Below are 17,054 nucleotides of genomic sequence, written 5' to 3'. Positions count from 1 at the left end.
CTGTCTCTACTAAAACTCCAAAAATAATTATCTGGGTGTGGTGGCACATGCATGTAATCCTAGCTACTGGGGAGGCTGAGGCAGGAGAATCGCTTAAACCTGGAAGGTGAAGGTTGCCGGGAGCCAAGGTCGCTCCATTGCATTCCGGCCTTGGCAACAAGAGCAAAACTCCATCTCAAAAATAAATAAATAAATAAAAAGAGACCAGGTACAGTGGCTCATGCCTGTAATCACAGCACTTCGGCAGGCCAAGGTGGGTGAACTGCTTGAGCCCAGAAGTTCTAGACCAGCCTGGACAACATGGCAAAATCCCACCTCTACATAAAAAATTAAAAATTAGAAAAGGGTGAAGTATCACATTTCTTACTGTTGGAGGAGATTGGAGGGGGTCAGAGGACTTAGCTTATATTAGAGCAAAACAGGCCTGCTAGATGAACCCCCAAATTAAGCAGATTTACCCCATTCAGTCAGAACACTGGGCCTGAGAGGATTAGGAGAGGGAAAAACAGAGGGGGACCCATCTATTATTAGGCTTCCCCCCAAGAGGAAGAGGGACTTGCATAACCAAGAATGTCCAGTCATTCTCCAATTTTTCAATCAGATGTGAAAGTCTATCACTCCAGAAGTGAAGAGAAAAAGGGGGCAGAAGAGGGGCCAGAGTTAGTTGTATTTATTGAACTCCTTACGCTACCTATGAAAGGAAATGGCATTTTCCTTACTATAATAGAATCAGAAATATGCACTCAATATAGAAAACGAACGTAGTTTCCTTTATTTTATATAGCAGCTTGTGGTGGGGAGGGGAACAGCTTGCATCTTTGTTTTCCTGGATAGCCAGAATGATAGCAACACCTGGTCTTGCCATTGAAGGTATCTAGGGCTCTTTTAGTCTACGATAATCTCTTTCCGATTAAAAAGTTTCCTTCCAGTAAATATTCAATCAATGTAGTTCACCTCCCTGCCAGAGCTCTTCCTCCCCCCTTACTCCTCCTCCCCAGGATGGTACTGCATTTGCAGGGAGCTTAGATAGCATCATGACAGGAGGTGAGGAGCTCTGCATCTTCAGGCTGGTCCAGTTTGCTAGTTTCTGAAGCAGTGAGCTTATTTAATCCAATTCCTGGGTGCTTTGGTCCTGGTGTCTATCAACGAAGTCTACGGCCAGTGAAGCTGCACTAGGTTTTCTTAGCCAGGCATGGAGAGTTTGGCCCCATCCTTCTATTAGATTGGTGCAAAAGTAATTGTGGTTTAAAAGTATGAGCCTAAACCCTGATTCTGCCACTTACTAGCTGTGTAACCTTGGGCAACCTACTTAAACTCTCTGTGCCTCAGGTTCCCAGTCTGTAAAATGGAGTTATGAATATTGTCAACTCATGGAGTTGTTAAGAGGATTAAATGGGTCAATTCATGTAAACTGCCTAGCACAGAGTTATGGGCTGTCAGCTCCATAAAACTACACCATATCCACCCAATTACCCAGGTGAGAAACTCAGGAGTCATTCTTCATCCACCTCCCTTTGCCCTACCGCTTCCCAGTCACCGGCACTTACTGACTTTAACTTAGCACCTCCTGAGTCCACTTCCTTCCCTGTGCTGTCACCGTAGCCCGGCCCACCATCATTGCTCACCTGCTTTCTGCAACAGCCTCCTAACTGGTCCCCCTCCCTTCAGCATCTTTCCCCGCCAGTCTACTCTCATGCTCTGGCCAGAACATTCTCTCTAAAGCATAATTCTGATCAAGCCAAGCTTCTGTTGAAAATCAATCATTTGGTGGGCACAGTGGCTCGTGTCTGTAATCCCAGCACTTTGGCACTTTGGGAGACAGAGGCCGACGGATTACCTGAGGTCAGGTGTTTGAGACCAGCTTGGCCAATATGCCAAAACCCAGTCTCTACTAGAAATACAAAAATTAGCCAGGCGTGGTGGCACGAGCCTCTAATACCAGCTACTTGGGAAGCTGAGGCAAGAGAATTGCTTGAACTCAGCAGGTGGAGGTTGCAGTGAGCCGAGATCATGCCACTGCACTCCAGCCTGGGTGTCAGGAGAGAAATGTTGTCTCAAAAAAAAAAAAAATTAATCACTGACTTCTGACTGTGGTCAGGATAGAATGTCACCCCCTGGGTGGCCAACTGGGCACAGCCTGCACCAGCTCCCTCCCCTACATACCTTCCAGCAACGCTCTTCAGCCTCATATCACAGCCTAACCTTCCATTCTAGGCTTTGCTTATTTTGTGTTCTTTGCAGATCCATTGCTCCCTGTATCAAGATTCCTTCTGGCTGAGCCTTCAGAACTCAACTTAGATGTGTCCGCTCCAGGAACAGCTCCCTAAACCCTAAGTCTAGGGTTAAGTATCACTTCTCTGTGCTGTTTAAGCACCAGGATTTATCTCTGTCCTAACATTTCTACTAGTTTATAATGATCTTTTAACTTGTCTGTGCTCTCGCTAGACCAGTACCTTCTGGAGGGTAGGACTTTTAGCTCTCTATCTTCAATGCCTAGCCCAAGTATATGTAGTAGGTGCTCAATAAATGCTTAATGAATAAGTGGGAGTTTGTTGGGTAGACACTGCTAGAGGGAAGGGAGTTTAAAGGAACCGCAAATATTAATAGTTCGGTATAATGGGAGAGAATGGTAACTAGGTGAAAGGAACAAAGTCAGAGTCTTCAGTAACCAGCACAGGAATTGGTCACTCAGAGGAACACGGGCAGTAAATGACCAACATGGCCATAGCAGTGCATAGTGGGTATCAGTTTCGCTCATACACAACTGGCAGGATATAATTCTGAAGACATGCACAGAGGCCAGTTTATAAGTTTATAAAAGGCCTTGTGTGTTTTAAGCTAAAGTGTCTGGACTTGGTACAGTCAGCAGTGGGATACCCCTAAAGATATGCGACGTGAGTGACACTCAAATTTGATTTTAGGAAGATCACTGTGGCCCAATGTGGAAGGCAAATGAAAGAGAAACAAGAGGCCAGGTGCAGTGGCTCACACCTATAATCCCAGCACGTTGGGAGGCTGAGGTGGATGGATCATGAGGTCAGGAGTTCAAGACCAGCCTGACCAATGTGGTGAAACCCCATCTCTACTAAAAATACAAAAAGTTAATCAGGCGTGGTGGCATGTGCCTGTAATCCATCTACTCAGGAGGCTGAGGCGGGAGAATAGCTTGAACTCGGGAGGCAGAGGTTGCAGTGAGCAGATCGCGCCACTGCACTCCAGCCTGGGTGACAGAGCGAGACTCTGCCTCAAAAAAAAAAAAAAGAAGCAAGAATGTAGGCAGACCCATGAGGAGGCTGCTAACACCAATGTTTTATGTTGCAACACAATACTAGGTGCTATCAGTGTTCCACAGAGAAAATAGGGTGTTGTCTCTGCTCATCGGATCTTTAGAACACCAGGAGCCCTGTTCTCCCTGTGTGATTGCACATGGTAGGACTAACCCCAGGGGGAAGGGGAGGAACATTCTGAAAAGTGAAAGCAAAATCTTCATTGGCCAATTTCCGTTCCACCTCTAGAATATCCCAGCTCTGTTCAGGACAGTGTTTAAATTAAAGCCTCAAGCTATTGCTGCATATTTTTAAAACTCCAGATTCCAAGGGCTTTATTTATAATTTGTTTGAATGGATATATTTAACATTTAGGTGAAAGAGCTGGCCTGTAAGAGATCCACTGAAATGTCTGTTTGACTCAAGAAGTAAGGCTTGGCCAGGCACGGTGGCTCACATCTGTAATCCCAGCACTTTGGGAGGCCAAGGCGGGTGGATCACCTTAGATCAGGAGTTCGAGACCAGCCTGGCCAATATGGTGAAACCCCATCTCTACTAAAAATGCAAAAATTAGCCGGGTGTTGTGGCAGGTGCCTGTAATCCCAGCTCCTCAGAAGGCTGACGGAGGAGAATAGCTTGAATCCGGGAAGCGAAGGTTGCAGTGAGCCGAGATCACACCATTGCACTCCAGCCTGGAGGACAAGAGCGGGACTTTGAAAAAAAAAAAGAAGTTGGTCTTGCACTGAGTCAACCAAGTCGTTTGACAGACTCACAAAATACCAGATAGCTATTACCTTTATCTTATTAGCATCAGAGTCAAAGCTCCTGTGAGTTTCACTGAGATTCCAGATGAGCTGGTGGTATCATTGGTTGTTAAATCTGTAAGGTTATGGTTAACTTATCATTTCTGGAGTCAAAACAAGGAGGGTACAAACGCTGACTCTTCCATCCACATAGTTGTGAAACCTTAGTCATTTAACCTCTTTGACCCTCAGTTTCTTCATATGCAAAATGAGGGGTAAAATAATAGTAATCACTTCACAGAGTCTTTGCAAGGATTTATGGAGGTACTGCATTTAAAGTCCTTGGCAAAGAGGTTGGGATATAGTAAACAGTCACACAATATTATTGAATTTGGCCGGGTACGGTGGCTCACATCTGTAATCCTGGCACTTTGGGAGGCTGAGGCATGCAGATCACTGGAGGTCAGGAGTTTGAGACCAGCCTGGCCAACATGGTAAAACCCCGTCTCTACCAAAAATACAAAAAAAATTAGCCGGGCTTGTTGGTGCTTGCCATAATCCCGGCTAGTTGGGAGGCACAGCGGGAGAACTGCTGGAACCTGGGAGGCAGAGGTTGCAGTGAGCCAAGACTGCACCACTGCACTCCAGCCTGGGAGAAGAGCTAGACTCTGGCGAGACTCTGTCTCAAAAAAAAAAAAAAAAAAAAATTACTGAATTTTGAGTATCATTGTAATCTTGATCTAGTCATTTATTCTCTTTAGGCCTCGATTTCTTCCTTGATAAAATGGAGATCATGCCCACCACTGTGTCTTTAGGCCCTATCACAAAGCCTGGCACATAAATGCTTGAAAAACAAAACATTTGTTGAATGAATGGGAAGGGGAGAAGAATGTGTTCGGTAACTATCTTACAGGATCATCATGAAGATCAAGGGAGACAGAGCTTTAGAAAGGCTCCGTGGCCAGTGAAATGCTGTTCAAAGATCAGCTGCTTGTCCTTGATTGGCATGTCTTTCCAGCATTTTATATCGTATGTCTTGTATGTGAGACAATATTCATTGAACTGTCCAAAGGGTATAATTATTTGGCCCCCCAGCAACTCAGAAGGCTTGGGCTAGCCTCCCTAGACTGGGCGGCCCTTGCGGCAGTGTCCTGAAGCAGGTGGAGAACCTCCTGATTCTTGAAGTGATTTTCTCTATTTGATTGGCTATAGCCTTAAATTCCAAAATTAGGGCTTTCTTAGCATAGCTGACAAGGGATTTGTTCAATGAAAACACATAACTCAGGCCGGGCATGGTGGCTCACCCCTGTAATCCAAGCACTTTGGAGGCCAAGGTGGGTGAATCACCTGAGGTCGGGAGTTCAAGACCAGCCTGACCAGCATGGTGAAATCCCATCTTAAAAAAAAAAAAAAAGAAAAGAAAGAAAGAAAACACATAACTCAGGGGGCCAGATGCGGTGGCTCATGCCTGTAATCCCAGCACTTTGGGAGGATGAGATGGGAGGATCTCTTGAGTCCGAGAATTTGAGACCAGCCTGAGCAACATGGTGAAACCCCATCTCTACAAAAATTACAAAAAATTAGCCAGATGTGGTAGCATATGCCTGTAGTGCCAGCTACTCAGGAGGCTGAGGTGGGAAGATCACCTGAGTAGGGGAAGTCGAGGCTGCAGTGAGCCGGGATTATACCACTGTACTCCAGCCTGGGTGACATAGCAAGACCCTGTCTCGAGACAAACAAAAAGACAAAAAGCCCCACATTACTCCTCTCGCTGTGAATAAGTTTGTTTGTTTCTTCTCTTTCTGAGAGCAACATGTGATAAAAGACGTGCTGGAATATTCGTAAGAGGTTTGGAGGCCACTGGCGGGGGCAGGGGTGGGGCGGGGGAATGTAGAAAAGGTAATTCTATAAGACCTTCAGACTCCAGAAAGTTTTGCATCCTATATTCTGCAATGTGTGTGATTTTTATTTTTTTATTTTATTTTATTTTATTTTTTTTGAGACGGAGTCTCACTGTTGCCCAAGCTGGAGTGCAGTATTGTGATTTTGGCTCACTGCAACCTCCGCCTCCCAAGTTCAAACGATTCTCCTGTCTCAGCCACCTGAGTAGTGGGGACTGCAGGCGCGTGCCATCACACCCGGCTAATTTTTTGTATTTTTAGTTGAGACAGGTTTCACTGTGTTAGTCAGGATGGTCTTGATCTCCTGACCTTGTGATCTGTCCACCTCCACCTTCCCAAAGTGCTGGGATTACAGGTGTGAGCCACCGAGCTGGGCCAATGTGCGTGATTTTTAACCTTTCCTTTCTACTTGCTCCAGTGTCCTTTATGATAAAGTGACTCTATTAGGAAATCGGTGTAACTTCTAGAACAAACAAATGACTACATCTTTACAAAATGGGTGATCTATAATCTCCCCCAGCTCTAGAATTAGATATTCCAGGTTCAGATCTACACTCTTTCACTTACTCACCAGCGACGAGTCTCGGGAGAGGTTATTAAACCTCCTTCTGCCTCCTTGCAGAGCAGCAAACTCAAGTGTGAAAACATGATGCATGCAAATCTCATCTACGCTGTAGGTTTGGCTGTTGCCCTTGATGAGGTGGTCACTGGAAAGGGCTATGCAGAAGCTTCTAGAAGGCTGGTCATGTTACTTATCTGGATGCTGGTTACATGGATGTGCTCAGCATGTGAAAATTCATCAGGCTTTCTATGGTATGTACACTATTGTATCTATATTATTCTTTTAATAAAAATTTTAAAAAATATCCATGTAAACGACTTGACAGTTGGCATATAGTAAGTTACTATCAGCCATTATTCTTATCTCCTACTGAGTGATCATCATCTAAGACTTTAATATTATTCCCAAGCATAAGGGAAATGAAGAACAAAAAAAGAGACATGCTCACTGAAGGCAACCTTGACTGAGCACTCAACGGCCTGGCTGCCCAACCTAAAGTGTTGGGTAATTGCTAAGTAGATTATTTTGGCTGTTGTCTCTTATGCTCAAGAGAGTCCCTCTATAAATGCTACAGCACATTTAGAATCAGTTTCATTTCCAGAATTTCTCTCCTTAGGGGAGTGTCTTATTTCGAAAGGGGATATTAGCGGTTTGTTGGGAAGCTGAGTCTGCACAGTACTCTATATAAAAATTGAGAAAGGGTCAGGCTGGGAGTGGTGGCTCACGCCTGTAATCCCAGCACTTGGGGAGGCCGAGGCAGGCAGATCACAAGGTCAGGAGTTTGAGACCAGACTGACCAACATAGTGAAACCCTGTCTGTACTAAAAATACAAAAAATTAGCCAGGCGTGGTGGTAGGCACCTATAATCCCAACTACTTGGGAGGCTGAGGCAGGAGAATCACTTGAACCCAGGAGGCAGAGGTTACAGTGAGCTGACATGGTGCCATTGTAGTCCAGCATGGGTGACAAGAGCGAAACTCCATCTCAAAAAAAAAAAAAAAAAAAAAAAAAAAAAAAAAAGGGGGAAAAGGTCAAATGGCCATATTTGAATTGAGGTGGAGGTGAGGATGGTGAGGTTGATGGAAATAAAACTATCTCATGGTGCCAGCAGTTTGGAATAAAGGTTCTGAAAAAGGAGAGGAAAAATCCCAGCAAAACCAATCTGGCATGGCCCAGTGTTATCACAATACTGCAAGCGCAAATGTTTTGACCCAGCACACCCCAGCAAGGTCATCTCAGAAACAACTGGGTTTCAGTGACATCTCTTAGCTGCCTCAGAATGACTAAGGTCTATTTAAACCTCATGGTTGGTTAATCATTAATGAAGATTTTTGACAAACAAGGTAGAACAAGCCAAGAAAGAAGAGTGGCTAAAAATTAACCCAGGAAAGGTCATATTTCTTCCCTATGCAGGGTTTAGCGTTCTTTTATTCATGGTAACGGTGCAGAATGGAGTTTCATAGAAATATGATCCTGTTGGGGAAGCCAATGTGCCTCTGAAGATTTTATTTGGGACTCTCCTCCACTGTATTAGCCCATTCTCATGCTGCTAATAAAGACATACCCAAGACTGGGTAATTTATAAAGGAAAGAGATTCAGTGGACTCACACATGGGCAGGGAGGCCTCACAATCATGGCAGAAGGTGAAGAAGGAGCAAAAGCACATCTTACATGGTGGCAGGCAGGCAGTGCGCACAGGGGAACTGTCCTTGATAAAACCATCAGATCCCGTGAGACGCTATCATGAGAACAGCATGGGAAAAACCCTTCCCCATGATTCAATTACCTCCCACCAGCTTCCTCCTACAACACATGGGGATTATGGGAGCTACAGTTCATGAGATTTGGGTGGGGACACAGCCAAACCATATCATCCACCCTCAGTCATCTGGAGGACTATAGGCCACCATCGCCTTTGCTGAGAAGCCTGCATTCCTGTCCTATGGGGGGTCTACCTAGGGACAGTGGGGACACCCACATGCAGCTGCTGTATGATCTGAGAGGAGAGGGTGAAGGTCCTAGAGACTGGAATCTGAACCTGCACATGAAACGGGTGGGCAGCCCTATAAGCTTTGATTGCTGCCACAAATTCCTGGGCAAACTCAGAGTTGGCAGGCATTCCCTTGGGCCAGGAAGGCAGCAGGGAGTTTTTCATTAGCAGCAGCTCTCAGCTTCAGCCGTGTAGAGAAATCCAAGGCTCCATTGTTTCCTGAAAGTCTTAAGGAGAAATAAATGACTGAGGGTTCTTTCCACGTGATTATTGGCTCCCAGCTTCCTTGTCATAGGGACCAAATCTCTACCTTCCACAGCTAACCCAGGGACATGAACCATATTTAATGTTGAGCAGTGCAAAGGTTGGATTTCTTCACACTCTTTCTCCTTTAAGGCAGCCACCCTGAACTGCTTTCATGGACTTGATACTGTGTTCTATCCTCTGGGCCCAGGCATTTCCCGCTCTCTTCCCCCTGCTCATCTGCCAAACTCCTACTCTTTCTGTAGGTCTCTGGCTCAAGCCTGGGTGTGTGTCCCCTCCCATAAAACAATCCTATCATGCCTGAGAGTTTCCAGAAGCCAGAAGGTCAATTTTATTGACTTTTTTCTCTGGCGAATCTGCAGTTGGCACTCCAGCAATGAATGTCGATGGAATAAATATGTGAATAAAAGAATAAAAAATTTCAGTGAATGAAATTTTTAAGTTAAAAAAAAAGAATAAAAGGATTTAAAATGGAAAGGTGGCCAAGCGCGGTGGCTCATGCCTATAATCCCAGCGCTTTGGGAGGCTGAGGCGGGTGGATCACCTGAGGTCAGGAGTTTGAGACCATCCTGGCCAACATGGTGAAACGCTGTCTCTACTGAAAATACAAAAAAACTAGCCGGACATGGTGGCACATGCCTGTAATCCCAGTTACTTGGGAGGCTGAGGCTGGAGAATCTCTTGAACCTGAGAGGTGAAGGTTGTAGAGGATGCGCCATTGCGCTGCAGCCTGGGCGGCTGAGCAAGACTGCTTCTCAAAAAAAAAAAAAAAAGACTTGATAGAATTAACAAAGAGGAATGCAGTCACACTGGAGTGTAAAAAGGAGATGGGAAAAGAAGTAACTTTCTAGAAGAGTACCAACAATGTACTAGGCTTTTTCAGATGAATTCATCTCATTTTTATAATAACCTTATGAGGTCAGGATTATTATCCCTTTTTTACCAGTTAAGAAACTGGTGCTCAGAGAGGTAAGGCGTCTTTTCCAAGGTCTCATGACTTGCAAGTAGCAAGACTGAGGTTTCACCTTTAGGCATTCTGACCACAAACCCAGCCTATTTTAGTAGGCCATGGCACTTGATCATACAGGTAAGCATTTGGGTAATCACATTTCCTCTCCCAAGTTTATTGGCATGAAGAGTTAGAAACAGGAATGCTGGAGGCCAGGTGCAGTGACTCACGCCTATAATCCCAGCACTTTGGGAGGCCAAGGCAGGCAGATCACAAGGTCAGGAGCTCGAGACCAGCCTGACCAACACGGTGAAACCCCATCTCTACAAAAAAAAAAAAAATTAACTAGCCGTGGTGGCATGCACCTGTAATCCCAGCTACTCAGGAGGCTGAGGTAGGAGAATTGCTTGAACCCAGGAGGTGGAGGTTGCAGTGAGCTGAGATGGTGTCATTGCACTCCAGCCTGGGCAATAGAGGGAGCCTTCCATCTCAAAGGAAAAAAAAAAAAGAGAGAAACAGGAATGCTGGGTACTAATAAGCAAAAAGAGGAGACAGGAAAAAAAGCTGTGTTTAGTCCAATAGCTTAGACCTTGGAATTGAAGCAAAACATTTTGTGGATGTCTCCTGAGTCTCTTTCTATATTTAAACCTAATCCTCCCTTTGACGTGGAGGTTCAGAAATGGTGGATATAGCAAGAAAAAGGTAGGATAAGGTAAGTATGTCTGTGTCATCCTACTCAGTAGTTTTGTAAAAAGCTGAAGATGGATTTTTTTTAGGGTCATGGTGTCAAAACATCATTTCATCAAAACAGCTATGCCAAAATGTCACACTTCCTGTGACTTAAAAAATCGAATCCAAACAAAACAAAAAAACAACTCAAATACAAAGCTTTAGTGCCTAGAAGTCTTTATAATAAAGAAATCATATAAAAATTGGATATACAAGAAAAATCAGATCATGTTTTCTAACTCTTTCAATTAAGTGCTTTGTATGTTGTCATGACAGATATTTTTGGAATTTAAAAAATATGGGGGCATTTAGGACCTGAGACAAGGAGTCTTGAGCATAATTTTTTTTTTTTTTTGAGACAAAGTCTCACTCTGTCACCCAGGCTGGACGGCAACCCCTGCCCTCCTAACCCCAACCCCTCCTTCCCGGGTTCAAGAGATTCTCCTGCCTCAGACTCCTGAGCAGCTGGGACTACAGGTGCCACCACCGCACCCAGCTAATTTTTGTATTTTTAGTAGAGATGGGGTTTCACCATGCTGGTCTTGAACTCCTGACCACCTTGGCCTCCCAAAATGCTGTGATTACAGGCTTGAGCCATGGCACTTGGCCCTGAGTATAGATTTGAGTCCCATTCTTACCAGCTGGGTGACCTTGACCTGTCACACATATCTGTTATCTGCCCTGCCTACTCCAGTGAGGTCCTGTGAGGTCCACTTGAGGTTATGGAAGCCTAAGGGCCCAGTGAATCACATGATCATAGTTATTATCTTCATTTGACACACTATTGGTCTCCTTATTTTGATTGTGAATTCTTTTTCTAAAGAGATCAATCTAACCTGAATGTGATTGTGCAACTTGAAGGGCTTCTGTAATTATTTCCCAGAACAAGTAGATCAGCAGATCTTGTTGCCCCTAAAAACACTGCCTAATAAGCTGTCATCTTGGGAAGTTTCCCAGTCTGTTCTGCCTCTAAAAAGGCCTTTATCTACTTAAGAGGAAGCAGGAAGTTAGAATTCCAAGAAATGCAAGTTGGGAGGCCACAGCCCAGGTTCAAAGTTAAGAAGGTAAAATTCTTAATCACTGGCAAATCCAAGTGGAACAATTCTTAGACTTTATTCTATTGACAATCTACCATCTTCTTTCTTGTCATTTGATTGGCTTTGATGACAGATACTGTCTGAAGTTACTGATGATCTCTGGAGAAAAGGAAAGTTTCCTGCTAACCTCGCTATGCACTGTGAAAAGGAGAAACAAGGTTTTGGTTTCAAATGCAATGACCAGCATCAAGGTCATCCCAGCACTTTCATGAGACCATCAAAAAATTCAATGTACATCGTCAACTCTCTCTCTTTACAAGCCTTTGGGATTATAAATAAACTTTGGCACTGTGGGTGGTGACAGGCTTTGCTACATCCTATTCCGATCCAGATTTGAGTATTATTTTAGTGTTCAATATCTTACCATCTCCTACCACCTGAGCCAAAGTTTGAGGATACTCATAATTCACAGTTTGCTATGTAACCCATCTTTTTTTTTTTTGAAGATAAGAGTTTTGGCCGGGTGTGGTGGCTCATGCCTTTAATCCCAGCACTTTGGGAGGCCGAGGTGGGTAGATTACCTGAGGCCACGAGTTTGAGACCAGCCTGACCAACATGAAGAAACCTGTCTCTATTAAAAAAGAGAGAGAGAGAGACGGAGTTTTGCTCCTGTTGCCCAGGCTGGAGTGCGATGGCACGATCTCGACTCACTGCAACCTGTGCCTCCTGGGTTCAAGTGATTCTCCTGCCTCAGCCTCTCGAGTAGCTGGGACTACAGGTATGCACTACTATGCCCAGTTAATTTTTTTTGTATTTTTAATAGAGATGGGTTTTCACCATGTTGACCAGACTGGTCTCAAACTCCTGACCTCAGGTGATTCACCCAGCTTGGCCTCCCAAAGTGCTGGGATTACAGGCATAAGCCACTACACCTGGTCTACGTAACCCATCTTCAATGGTTACCCCAAGACAAACACATGACAACTTGCTGATTTCTCCAACGGAAAATATCAAATTAGCCAATCCTTTCTATGCTATTAGGATTTCCCTAATATTTTGAGAAAAAATAAATCAGTATAAAGAAAACACAATTAAGGTTTTGCAATTGCTTTAAAGAAAGCTTTATTTACTACATACATCCTAAGAATGTACTGTAAATGGAGCAAGATCTAAATAAAAGCTTTTCAAATATAAAGCAGCTAACGTTAACTAAACTACTAGCAATGTTTGAAAACAGAACTCTAAAACTTTTTTTTTACATTTATATAGTTTGTTCTTAACCCTAAAAAAAAAAGTTCACATTTCAAATTATAAACTTACCTCAGTAGTGTACATGAAATGGTTTTGAAACAATAGGAACAGATAAGTCCCAGGAAGGAGGCTCACTGATACTTAACTGGCTATGTCACCAACATTTGTTTTTAAGGGAGTTTGGTGGTTACTATGTTAAGGCATCATTGTTTTTAAATTTTCCTTCATTCTTCTTTCTTTTTTTTTTTGCAAATAATTTACAGGCATGTGTAAAATACAGTAAGAATACTGGGTCAGAGTTTCATCCAGTGAACCTCTGTGACAATCCCTCACTAGGAGAGTACTTTTTTTTGCACAAAGGATGAGGATCTGATCTGAATTACATTTTGTTGGGTCACTCATTCCAACAGATTTGAGTTTGAATGCAGCTTGCGGGGTACATCACAGGAACATTGCACAATTATTTTATGTAATTTGAGAATGATGGAAAGGAATGTTAGGAATATTTAAAGGCCTCAGCAGGCACTCAATAATTTTATAGAATAGTTAAATAAATATTGCTTATATATAAAAACTCATCTCAAGATGAGCGGGGGAAAAGGCATTTGGGAATCTCTTAATTTAAAACAAAACAAAAGTACTTGCTAAGGGCATGATCCTCTTATTAATCCACAGGAATTCAACCATCAACAAAAACCCCGTGAGTGGAAAGATTGTATGGATCTCTAACATGACATAAAAATGCAACTGCGTACTTGCTACCTTATTGCACACCTCACTTCCTTGATTGAGCCTTTAAAAAAAAAAATTCCAAGTTGATATATTTCCCAAAAAAAGTAGATGACAATCTTAACATTTTACTGTATTTTACATTCACTCTGCTAAACAAAAAGCCTTTAAACAGGCACAAAACACTGCAACAATACATTAACTTCCTAATAAAACAAACCTTTTTAATAACATTGAAATAAAATGGTTTCATTTTGCATTAAACTACATATCATAAACTTTTGCAACATAAAAGGACTAAAAACAAGCATTAGAAGATATTTACAAACTACCTTTAAACTTCTCTAGGTCTCTCTTCCTCCTCCTGGTTGTGTACACCCCAATTCAGTTTGCCCATCAAGTGCACGGCAAGAGAAGAGAGGCCCATTTAATAAACATAATGTTTCCAACACCCTTGAGGACCACGGACATTTCTGCATGAAACTTGATAAGGCAACTAGAAGCATCACTTTCTGTTGACAAGAGTCTCTGGGGGGTCTTGTCTACGATCACATACATTCTTTGTCCCTACAAACTCATACTTCAAAAACAAATAAAAGCATTAGAAATGGCATTAAAGTTTTATAATGGGCAATTAAATAGCTATGCGAAGGTGTCTTATGCAACCTGATTAAAACCTGTCCTTACTCTGCTACTGAAAATAGCACACATAGAAGGTAATACTTCCCCAACCAAACCAAAACAAAAAAAGATACAACGAAACAACAAACCCAACAAAAACCCAGGAAGAAGTATAAAAGCCACCAGCTCTTCTATCAGAGCTATTTATCAGTCCTAGACTTGCCAGACGTTGCGATGGGACTAGGAATTTGCGGAGGAGGGGAAGAGATGAGAGGTGAGGGTCTCGGGGGCATGTTCAAGGCTAAGGCACATGGAGAATGAGCCCCGGCTAATGGTGGCAGAGGACAGCTTTCCAGTGTTTGGACTCAGGAGTGTGGCAAGTCTTTTCAATGTTGGCTTAAGGAGAGATTGAGTGTTTAATTTCTTTTAAAAAATAGTACCGCCATGGATGACACATGGTGACACCGTCAACCCTTAATGCCAGCAGAAATACAGAGGTTTTCCTCATTTTAAAATTGCACTTTCCAGTATAACCTTTAAAATAATGTTTTATGTAGTATTTTTAAGCACTACTGTTTGTATCTTTAAATATTGAATCTATTTTTCAAAATAGTTCCCTAGCTGCTCAAGTGTGCTTTTTCAATATATAGTTGATATATTATTGAAGGTACTACAAAATAGAAATCTCTGGAGTGCAGAAGTTAAGAAAATAACCTTCATACTGAAAATATATCCTTAAAACAACAACAACAACAACAAAAACCTGTATACAAATGTAGTACAGCATACAAATTTTTAAAAGATGCTATGAAGGCACGAGCCGGGCGAGTCTTTTGGAAATGTATGAACACAGGCCTTCTAAGTTGAAAATAGTCTTAAAAAACTAGTGAAAACTTCATGTATATAAAATATTTCAGGAATACATCTGAACATTCTTCACTTTCAGGTTGCATGTGCGAATCCAACACACTCCTTCTTCATAAATAGTCAAGCGTTCCTTCAGTGGCGTTTGTGTGGTCTGTCTTCACTCTGGTCACCAGCCTCAGTATGTCTGGTAGACGTCGGGAATGGGGACCTGAATGGCAGCAGCGGGGAAGGCCTGAGGTATGTAGCCTGCATATCCTCCATACACGGCGGCTGCAGCTGCCGCGTTCTTCTGTAGTGTGGCGATTGTGGCTGTGGCCGGAGCAGCAAATGGCACGTAACTGGCCCCGTAGATCCCGGCAGTGGGAATTCTCTGAACGTTTGGAGCCACTGTGTATACTGGAGTTATTGGGCGGCCCTGAGAAGAGACAAAAAGGAGCCTTCCTGAACACGTGTAGGTACCTATCATCCATTCATTCAACAAGCATCTCCCAGGGGTTGGGAGTACAAAGATGTGATAGCAAGGGAAAGGAAGGCGGAGAGGAAGGCAAAGGGGCGGCAAATAACAATTACTGTAAGGAAGTGGGATGAGAGCCATTGAAGAGGTCAGGTGGAGCTGCATCCTCAAACTCGGCAATGCGACCTTGTGAAAGTGAGAGGCCTGGGAGGCTGAGGGCAAGCTGAAATACGGTTGTCCCTCAGTATCTTCACGGGGGATTGGTTCTAGGACCTCCGTGGATACCAAAATCCTCAGATGCTCAAGTCCCTGAGAGAAAATGGCATATTTGTATTTAACCTATGCATATCCTCCTGTACACTGTAAAAACATCTTTTTTTCATAGAGACAAGGTCTCACTGTGTTGCTCAGGGCCGGTCTCGAACTCCTGGCCTCAAGCAATTCTCCTGTCTCAGCCTCCCAAAGAGTTGGGATTACCAGCATGAGTCACCACACCTGGGTTCTCCCATATACTTTAAAATCTTCTCTAGAGTACTTATAATACCTAATACAATGCAAATGCTATATAAATAGTTATTATATTGTATTTTAACATTTGTATTATTTTTTATTGTTGTATTGTTATTTTTTATTGTCTTTATTTTTTCAAGTCATGGTTGGTTGAATCTAGGTGCAGAACCTGTAAATAAGGAGGGCATTCTTTGTACTGTATTCTGGAATCTTCTATCCACCATTCCACTCAATCAGTCTACGCCCCAGAGTGTGCTAGAGAAGGCAGCTGAGAATCTACCATCCAAGCAGTTGATTTCACAGTCATTAAAAATCCGTATTTTTCCTTAAACATGGCCCCTAGATACATGCCAGCTGCCTCAATTCATACTTACTGAAGGAATATGATCTGTCTCAAAAAGAGAGAACAGACTGGTCAGCTTAATGAAACCAAATATACTGATCTCCAAAGGGCAAGTTTCTTAAGCTGTGACCTTAAATAAGTGACCATATACAATTTTCAGCCAATGTGATGGTTTCCATCATCTCCCACCTAAGAGATGACACCATTGTGTATACAAATTTTTGTAGAAACTTAGAGAAAGAACCAATTAATGTGGAAGTTGGAGAAAATGTCCCAGCAGCGGGGATATTTGAGCTAGGTTTTGAAGGAGAAGGAGCAGTTTCCAAACGAGGAGGAAGTGAGGGAGGACAAGCTAAGTAAAGCTGCCTAACCTGTTGACGGCCTCCACTGGCTCTAGAAAAGCTCCTGCTACTTCCTTCTGTCTACTTGAAAGTGCAACATAAGATGTTTTCAGAACAAACAGGAGTACGAATGGGAAGACTGTGGTTCAGTATCTCCCAGTGTTTGCCAGGGAACAAGTTCTGTGAGGTGCTTCATTGAAAAGGGATTTTGGAAAAAATAAAATATTCATTTAACAAAATATTTGTTGCACCTCCTGATCCATAGATTGCCTTGTAGGAAATGCTGGTATGGTCTCCTTATATCTTTTTTAATTTTTTAATTTTAATTTTTATTTATTTATTATTATTTTTTTTTGGGGGGGGACGGAGTTTCGCTCTTGTTACCCAGGCTGGAGTGCAATAGCACGATCTCGGCTCACCACAACCTCCGCTTCCTGGGTTCAGGCAATTCTCCTGCCTCAGCCTCCTGAGTAGCTGGGATTACAGGCACGCGTC

The 17,054-nt window shown here is 43.0% G+C and overlaps 1 protein-coding gene across 5 annotated transcripts in view; it reads right to left on the bottom strand.

The window, feature by feature from the left end:
- Positions 1 to 12,534: 12,534 nt before the first annotated feature.
- RBM47 (RNA binding motif protein 47) overlaps positions 12,535 to 17,054 on the bottom strand; it is a 210,409-nt gene continuing 205,889 nt past the window's right edge. For 4 of the 5 annotated variants that reach the window (XM_037731850.1, XM_037731848.1, XM_037731849.1 and 1 more), the window contains one exon: positions 14,824 to 15,326. In XM_037731850.1, the coding sequence (XP_037587778.1) occupies positions 15,087 to 15,326 (240 nt within the window). In that variant the 3' untranslated portion in view covers positions 14,824 to 15,086. Of the gene's footprint in view, positions 15,327 to 17,054 lie in introns of all 5 variants that reach the window. The other variant, XM_017509877.2, reaches the window with a different exon arrangement.

The sequence above is a fragment of the Cebus imitator genome, unplaced genomic scaffold, assembly GCF_001604975.1.
Source record: "Cebus imitator isolate Cc_AM_T3 unplaced genomic scaffold, Cebus_imitator-1.0 Scaffold425, whole genome shotgun sequence".
Lineage (NCBI taxonomy): Eukaryota > Metazoa > Chordata > Mammalia > Primates > Cebidae > Cebus > Cebus imitator.
The sequence above is the reverse complement of the archived record's forward strand: the minus strand, read 5'-3'. Positions and strand labels throughout refer to the sequence as shown.